The 9,123-nt window shown below is 48.2% G+C and overlaps 1 protein-coding gene across 1 annotated transcript; it reads right to left on the bottom strand.

Moving 5' to 3' along the window:
• Positions 1-478: 478 nt before the first annotated feature.
• On the bottom strand, positions 479-8,386 carry LOC118081203 (zinc finger protein with KRAB and SCAN domains 8-like). Its single transcript, XM_035107516.2, has 4 exons — positions 8,218-8,386; positions 5,327-6,214; positions 3,411-3,537; positions 479-1,543 (listed from the first exon to the last, which is right to left on the bottom strand). Exons 2-4 carry the CDS (start codon positions 6,089-6,091, stop codon positions 483-485), a joined length of 1,953 nt encoding a protein of 650 aa, XP_034963407.2. The 5' UTR covers positions 6,092-6,214; positions 8,218-8,386; the 3' UTR covers positions 479-482.
• Between the last annotated feature and the right edge of the window lie 737 nt (positions 8,387-9,123).

The raw sequence follows: 9,123 nt of genomic DNA, 5'->3' as shown, positions 1-9,123 counted from the left end.
AACCTCTCTGGGAGAGCCAGTGTGGTGTAGTGGTTAAGAGCGGTAGACTTGTAATCCGGGGAACCGGGTTTGCGTCTCCGCTCCTCCACATGCAGCTGCTGGGTGACCTTGGGCTAGTCACACTTCTCTGAAGTCTCTCAGCCCCACCCATCTCACAGGGTGTCTGTTGTGGGGGAGGAGGGGAAAGGAGATTGTTAGCCGCTTTGAGACTCCTTCGGGTAGTGATAAAGCGGGATATCAAATCCAAACTCTTCTTATTATTATTATTCAAGTACCAGGGTGCCACTTCTAAAAAGGTCCTGTCCCTAGTGGGGACTCTCATCCCTTCATCTGGCGGGAAATCTCTGAGTAGGGCCTCTGAGGAGGATCTTAAAAGTTCAGGTGAGGTACAATATGGGAGAAGGCACTCGACAAACACAGGCATCGTCTCCTAATGATGTCAGCTATGCATTCCTCTTGACATGGAATTTGTTCCCGACCTTTCAGCAGTCCTGCAATGTCTTTTTGGAATGGATTCTCTCATGTGCAGTAAGGCTTGGTCTCTGGGCGAAGGTCTTCCCACAGTCCAAGCACTTGTAAGGCTTCTCCCCTGTATGTATCCTTTCGTGCGTGTTCAGGTTGGAGCGATGGCTGAAGCTCTTCCCACAGCCAGAGCAGTTATACGGCTTCTCTCTCGTGTGGGTCCTCCGGTGAACGAAGAAAGCAGATTTGTCGCGGAAGCACTTCACGCAATCCGGGCACTCGTGGGGCCTCTCCCCCGTGTGGATTCTCTGGTGCGAAAGGAGGCTGGAGCTCTGAGAGAAGCTCTTCCCGCACTCAGCACACCTGTAGGGCCTCTCTCCTGTGTGGGCCCGTTTGTGTGCTGTCAGGGACGACCGGTCGCTGAAGCTTTTCTCGCACTCCAAGCACTTGAACGGCTTCTCTCCCGTGTGGATCCGCTCATGAGTAATCAAGTTGGAGCGATGGCTGAAGCTTTTCCCACAGTCCGAACACTGATAGGGCTTTTCCCTCGTGTGTGTCCTCTGGTGCACATCCAAAGCGGATCTGTCCCGGAAGCTTTTGGTGCAGTCGGGGCACTTGTGTGGCTTCTCTCCCGTGTGGATTCTCTGATGTCGAATAAGGACCGACTTGTGCCGGAAGCTTTTCCTGCAGACCGAGCAGCTGTAGGGTTTCTCTCCCGTGTGGATCCTCTGGTGTATAAGGAGCCCCGTTCTCCTGCTAAGGCTTTGCCCGCAGATTGGGCACTTGCACAGCTTCTCTTGCCCAAGGTTTATTTCGTTTTCAGAATCGTGTCCAAGCGCTTTCCTGCATTCAAGGTCGGCCTTTGCTCCCTTGCCATTTCCCTCCAGTCCTTTCTCATCTCCCCAAGAATTCGTGACTGCACCCCTTTCCTTCCCCTCTTGGATTTCAGAAGTTGCTCCCCGAATCGGGCACTGGGCAATGCTCCGTTTATCCCTTTCTGCCAATATCCCACGTGGATCTTCTTCCCCGGGACGTCCTGTCCAATTTTGCTCCATCACAAATGGCCTCTTCTGTTCATCTGCTGGAAGAAGCAGAGCGTCCAAATGTCAGTCTCTCTGTGCTAAGGGATAAAGGAACAACAGGCCAAGCTCAACACCAGGAAGGAAGATCGAGGCAGAGCATCTGCTTTGCATGCAGAAAGTCCCAGTCTGGGAAAGATTCCTTGTCTGAAACCCTGGAGAGCTGCTGCCAGTCAGAGCAGGCAATGCTGAGCTAGATGGGAGCAATGTTCTGACTCAGTATAAGGCAGCTTCCTGAGGAAAGTGGAGCCATGGTACTCCCTGCCACAGTTAAATCCTTGTGGCGATACAAGTAGCTGTCGCCAAAGAGGGATTAGGTATCAGTAATCTCAGTTGTTGCCTGCTGATTATGCCAGACCCGATCTCCATTTTGTTCCTGGCTTCATTCTTGAACCACTACTGGTGGGCCTTGAGCTCTCTCAAACATGTTCTGGGGCTGAATGGTTTGAGAACCTTTGCCCTAAAATTCTAGATAAATGCTAATTAGGAGGTTTCCTAAAAGGCGAGTTAGCTAGTCCTATTCAGCATTAACCCACCAAATTTAATGGACATGACTAACAGGCTCATTCATTTCAATGGTCTAACCTAGGCATCTCCAAATTTCGGCCCTCCAGATGTTTTTGGACTACAATTCCCATAATCCCTGACCACTGGTCCTCTTAGCTAGGGATCATGGGAGTTGTAGGCCAAAACATCTGGAGGGCCGAAGTTTGGGGATGCCTGGTCTAACCTGACTCTGATGTGAATTATGACTACTATTAGCAATAGGTAAGTTAAAAATTTATATCATCACCATCATCAATATGAAAATACAGTGGTACCTTGGTTTGCAAACAGTCTGGTTTGCATATGTTTTGGGTGACAAACACGCCAAACCCAGAAGTGCGTGTCCCGGTTTGCAAAAATTTTTTTGGATTACAACCCATTTTTTTGGATTACAAACAAAAATATTTTGGAAGCCCTTATAAATATTTTGGCAAAAGCGCACCTTGGGTTACAACCAGTTTTGGTTTACAAACAGACCTCCGGAACGGGTTATGGTTGTAAACCGAGGTACCACTGTAATAATAAATGGGACCTACAACAAAATATCACAATGTGTTTGTTTATTTAAGATTGTAAATAAATTTACAATAAGATTGTAAATAAACTTCTTCCCAAAACATGTTTCCAAAACAGAGTACAGCAGAAGTATCAGAAAACAAAATCTATAATAGAAATAAATATATACTGTATATTTCTGCGTATAAGACTACTTTTTAACCCAGGAAAATCTTCTCAAAAGTCAGGGGTCGTCTTATACGCCGGGTCGTATTTCTTATATGGTGAGTATATTCCAAACTCTATATTTTAACGGGGAAAGTTGGGGGTCGTATTATATGCCCAGTCGTCTTAGATGCCGGAATATACGGGTACATAGCAATTTAAAGGCAGACCTTGAAAACGCCAAATTACACAAATTTAGTACACGCTGTAAAATTGCTGAGCCACATCTCTTCCAGCCGGCCACTTCGACTTGCCCTGCCCCCAGTGTTCCATTGTTTCTTTTCTAACAGACACTCAATGGTTAGTTACAGCAGTGTTTCCCAACCTTGTGCCTCCAGATGTTTTGGGACTACAACTCCCATCATCCCTAGCTAGCAAGACCAGTGGTCAGGAATGATGGGAATTGTAGTCCGAAAACAGCTGGAGGCTCAAGGTTGGGAAACACTGAGTTACAGAGCATGCTCACTCTCTATTTAGCTAGGTACAAGGAGAGGTTGCTGCCCCATTAGGCAATTTATGTAGTTCTTATTGGAGGGAGGGACATATTTCTCAACCACCTCCTGGGGTAACTGTAGCTGGTAATCAGGTGCAAAGCATCCTTACCTGCATAGGTGGTGTCTCTGTCCCCCTCCTGCTTGACCTCTCTGCAGAGCACCGCCTGCCAGGTGTCTGACGGAGCCTGCTCTGCCTCTGAAGACTGGGCAGCTACCTCCTTAGACACCCCTGCCACCTGGAAAAATAAAAGCAGAAATAGAAATTAAGCAGCTGCTGAGGCCCGTTGGCATAAAAAGGTCTTCAATAGTCAAAAGTGAAGGTGTCTGCTGTTTCTGTCCTGGAAGAAAGTGCTCATTCACAGCATACCTTTTAAGTGCTATGATACCACTTTAAACAGTCATGGCTTCCCCCAAAGAATCCTGGGAAATCTAGTTTGTCTCCCTGCTTATTTAACTTATATGCAGAATTCATCATGCGAAAGGCTGGACTAGATGAATCCCAAACCAGAATTAAGATTGCCGGAAGAAATATCAACAACCTCAGATATGCAGATGACACAACCTTGATGGCAGAAAGCGAGGAGGAATTAAAGAACCTTTTAATGAGGGTGAAAGAGGAGAGCGCAAAATATGGTCTGAAGCTCAACATCAAAAAAACCAATATCATGGCCACTGGTCCCATCACCTCCTGGCAAATAGAAGGGGAAGAAATGGAGGCAGTGAGAGATTTTACCTTCTTGGGCTCCTTGATCACTGCAGATGGTGACAGCAGTCACAAAATTAAAAGACGCCTGCTTTCTGGGAGAAAAGCAATGACAAACCTAGACAGCATCTTAAAAAGCAGAGACATCACCTTGCCGACAAAGGTCCGTATAGTTAAAGCTATGGTTTTCCCAGTAGTGATGTATGGAAGTGAGAGCTGGACCATAAAGAAGGCTGATCACCGAAGAATTGATGCTTTTGAATTATGGTGCTGGAGGAGACTCTTGAGAGTCCCATGGACTGCAAAAAGATCAAACCTATCCATTCTGAAGGAGATCAGCCCTGAGTGCTCACTGGAAGGACAGATCCTGAAGCTGAGGCTCCAATACTTTGGCCACCTCATGAGAAGAGAAGACTCCCTGGAAAAGACCCTGATGTTGGGAAAGATTGAGGGCACAAAGAGAAGGGGACGACAGAGGATGAGATGGTTGGACAGTGTTCTCAAAGCTACGAACATGAGTTTGACCAAACTGCGGGAGGCAGTGGAAGACAGGAGTGCCTGGCGTGCTCTGGTCACAAAGAGTCAGACACGACTAAATGACTAAACAACAAGAAAGGCTGCTCAGAGCTCTTTGGAGACACCCTACTCCCCTCCCAGAGCTATAATTCCCAGAGTTCCCGGGAAAAGGGATTGTTAATAAACCACTCTGGGAATTGTAGCTGTGGGAGTAGGGAAGCAGTCTCCTAAGAACTCTCAGCACCCTTAAGTAGCTCCCAGGATTCTTCGGGAGAAGCCATGGCTGTTCTAAATCTGTATTAACCAGGTTTTTCTTGCAAGCCCAGAGGGTGGCAACAGGAGAACGGGGCCTTCCCCGTCTGTGGAATGCTCTCCCAGGGAAGTTCACCTGGCGTTCAGGAGCCAAAACATTCGAGTCGCAAGGCATTCGTCAACCAATCTACGACTGTATATAAATTCATTTATTATTATTACAGTCATACCTCATGTTGTGTCCGCTTCAGGTTGTGTCTTTTCAGCATGCGAACGCAGCAAACCCAGAAGTATTTACTTCTGAGTTTCGCCGCATGCGCAGAAGTGTTCTGCGCGCTTTGCGCACGCGCAGCAGCACTCTACCGCGCTTTGCGCATGCACAGAAGGGCTCAATTGTGCTTTGCGCGTGCGCAGAAGCGCCGCTCTAGTTGCGGGCTTTTCAGGGTGCAAACGGCACCCCGGAACAGATTGTGTCCACAACTACAGGTACCACTGTATTATTATTATTTTTATTATTGGCCAAAAAATGAGCTGGCTGAAACCACCTGGCTCACCTCCTCTTCCCATCTCTCCTCCTCTCGGGATTGTTGCAGCAGGAAGTCCTCAGCCAGGGCCACTGCTTGTGCGCAGGACTCCGGGCTTCCCTCCCTGACCCAGGCCTGGACTTCCGGAGGCAGAACGGTCAGAAATTGCTCCAACACCAGCAGCTCCAGGATCTGCTCCTTGGTGTGCCTCTCCGGCTGCAGCCACTGTCGGCAAAGGTCCCGGAGGCGGCTGCAAACCTCTCGGGGCCCCTCGGCCGCCCGGTAGCAAAACTGCCGGAAGTGCTGGCGGACACTCTCTGCATCCAGGTCCTCTTCCTTTACCATCCCAGGAACAAGGACCTCGCCTTCGGTCCCCGAGTTCTTATGGGCTTCACCGCTGGGCAGGAGTTGAGCCCCTTCCTGTCTCCTCAGCTGCAGGCCTGTCTCCGACACTCCCTCAAAGGGAGGCAGATCGGCCTGAGAAACATCCCTCAGTCCAGGTTCCGGCTGTGGGGCCTTTCCTTGTTCCGAGTGCGGGGACTGTACCGCCCTCAGAAACCGCTGCCACTGAGTCTCCCAGCATCCTTGCGCTGCCCCCTCGCGCTCCCATTTGACATGGTGCAGTGCGGCACCCTCCCAGAATCCCTTGGCACTCTCAGGCTGGGCGGCACGAGGCTCTTTCCCTATGCCGTTCCCTGTCTCGGTGTCCACTGGGTCCTGCTTCTCAGTCTTCACACCCAACTTTCTGATCGTCTCTGCGGCAAAATCGGATGCATCGCCATGATCTTCCGCCATTTTGGTTCCGGGGCCAAGGCTGGCCTGAATTGGGGTGTGTGAAATGAGCCTCCCACCAAATCAAGTGCGGAAATGGCAGGCCCTCCAGAGTTCACAGCTGGATTCTAGGTCGGGATCCTTTGCCTGAGGGAAAAAGAAAGAACGAAAGAACATTTCTGAATCGGAGAGGATAAGCAGGACCCGCAACAAAATTTTGCAGCGCCAACTGGGAACTGATAACATGAGTTTCCTTCTCCCAGGGTGTAAAGAGTGCTGCCAATCAATGCTGATTATTGCTTCTTCTTTAGATCTGTTATTCGCTTGTTGCCCGGAGGTCTCAAAGTGACTTGAAAAACACAAATAAATGTATGTTACTATTCCAAATGTATGTTATTCCAAAATGGCAAAAAATGGCTGGAAGAATTAAAAATCAGGAGCAAAATTTTAATAAGGAATTGGGGAAAATTTATAATTTACATTAAAAATCATTGTAAACAATTAAAATTATTAGTAGGATTGGAATGAAACTTGTAGTTTAATGTCAAACTATGGTTGTAATGGAGATTTAATAGATTTAATAGATTAATTTGGATTAATAGAAAAGATGCAGGAGGGAAAAAGTTAACATAAGGACCCACAAAGGGGAGGAGGCAAGTCCAGGGGAATCTTTGAAATTCTCTTTTTATTTTTTTTGTTTGACAAATGTTTGTAAATTTCAAAATCTGAAAAATTATATGAAAAAAGGAGAAACACATAAATGTATTTACCCCTTCAAAACCAAACCACACCACTCCTCACCATACCTGCCAAGTTCCGGACGTGAAGATCCAGGATCGGCAGCGCACGCATGACCGGAAGTTGCGTGACGCAACTTCCGGTGGCGCTTCGCCCTTCTATGGGCACCAGAAAATGGCGCCAGCGCCGGAAGTCGCTTCCGCGCATGACCAGAAACACGTAAAATCGACTTCCAGCGCCGGCGCCACCATTTTCTGATGCCCATAGAAGGGCAAAGCGCCACCGGAAGTCGCGTCACGCAACTTCCGGTCATGCGCGGAAGCGACTTCCGGCGCCGCCATTTTCTGGTGCCCATAGAAGGGCAAAGCGGCACCAGAAAAATGGCCGCCGGGCCGAAGCCGATTTAAGGGACAATACCGGGATTTTAACCTAAACGGGAGACCGCCGGGAAACGGCAAGAAAAAAGGGGTTTTCCCGGCGGATACGGGATACTTGGCAGCTATGCTCCTCACCCCCTGGACTGAGATTGTTTTACTTTCTCGATATGGCTTAGATCGAAGTTCCATGTCCCCATAAAGTGACTCGCTATTTCTTTGCAATGAAAGGCAGCCCCGAAATTTATTATTTTTACAAAAATGAAACAAATGCCCAGGAGCACCATTTGTGCTCTGAAGCCCTCCACCCGAGGTGCCTGCCTGCATCTATCAATCAGTATTTACTGATTATTTTTCCCAGTTAAAGCTTTCTGCTGGCTTGGTTTCCAGATGTTGCATGCCGCCTTGGAATGTTTTGAGGAAAGCAGGGTTTAGGAATTCATAAATCACTGCCCAGAGATGGAAAAAGTTGCAGTATCAGCCAAGGAAGAGTGGCTAATTAAATTAACAGATTATGCCGAAATGGCAAGGTTAACAGGTGCAATAAGAAACCAAGAAGAATTTTTTTTAAATTAAAAATTGGGGAGAATTTGTGGAATATTTGAAAAAACTTATTTATGCAAATAAGCTCATCAGCAGGATTAATGTAAAACAAGCAGTTAGATGTATTGTTCCGAAAAAGAATAAGTTAAAGATGGAGTAATGTGGAAAATGCAGTATGAAAATTAAAACTAAAAAGAAACCACAAAGGGGGTGGGGTGGGGAAGGAAGTGAAATATATGTGTATAAGAAACGTGTGGGGTTTGTATTTTTGTAATTTGTTTGGCTGCATATCTTTGAAAAATCCCATACATTTCTAGAACACATATATTTGACTCCCCCCACCTTTCGTGGCTTCTTTTTTATTTCTGTGTATCTATATCTATCTATCTATATCTAGAAATTCGTATATCACATCTTCCTTTCCCTTTCCCTCCGCCTCTCTTTTGCACTGCATGCAGCCCCAGCTCCCGGCCCCTTGCAAGCGACTTAACTCACCTGATCCCTCAAATCCCAGGAGATCCTCCCGCTTTCCGGAGATGCAATATGCAGTATATACATAAAAGCTCCTTTGGGTCTCCCCTCTCCCACCAGGCTTCCCCCAGGAGAGGCGGAGCAGGAAGTGACTCCGCACAGGCGCAACCTTCTCCCCGTTTGCGAGGAAGTCTTTATAAGGACCGACCCTTTCGGCTTCGCCCCTTTGGGGGTTGCAACCTGCACAAAACTGGGGTGGATCCCAATATCATCCCCGCCCCCGACCCTGGGAGAAACAAAGACCCGCGAGGCCGGGGGTGGGGGGTGGAAGAAATTCCTGGGAGAGGAAAGGGGGATTTTGCATTCCTGGCTTGGATTGGAAACGCGTGTCTCTCCCCCCCCCTTTTTTTTTTGTTTTCTTGCTGCTGGACTCCAGCTCCCATCAGCCCCAGCTTACCATGGCTAGTGCTGAAGGATGACGGGAGTTGTAGTACTAAAACAGAACCAAGGCTGCTCCGGTTCCAATTCCAAGAATTGGAAGAGCCCCCCCCCCCAAGGGTCATCTATTCTAGTCAACCCCTTGCAATGCAGGAAGCTTAACTAAAGCTTAAAAGGTAAAGGTAAAGGGACCCCTGACCATTAGGTCCAGTCGTGACCGACTCTGGGGTTGCGCGCTCATCTCGCATTATTGGCCGACGGAGCCGGCGTATAGCTTCCAGGTCATGTGGCCAGCATGACAAAGCCGCTTCTGGCAAACCAGAGCAGCACATGGAAACGCCGTTTACCTTCCCGCTGTAGCGGTTCCTATTTATCTACTTGCATTTTGACGTGCTTTCGAACTGCTAGGTTGGCAGGAGCTGGGACCAAGCAACGGGAGCTCACCCCGTCACAGGGATTCGAACCGCCAACCTTCTGATCAGCAAGCCCTAG

The sequence above is a fragment of the Zootoca vivipara genome, chromosome 2 (genome assembly GCF_963506605.1).
Source record: "Zootoca vivipara chromosome 2, rZooViv1.1, whole genome shotgun sequence".
NCBI classification, from domain to species: domain Eukaryota; kingdom Metazoa; phylum Chordata; class Lepidosauria; order Squamata; family Lacertidae; genus Zootoca; species Zootoca vivipara.
The sequence above is the reverse complement of the archived record's forward strand: the minus strand, read 5'-3'. Positions and strand labels throughout refer to the sequence as shown.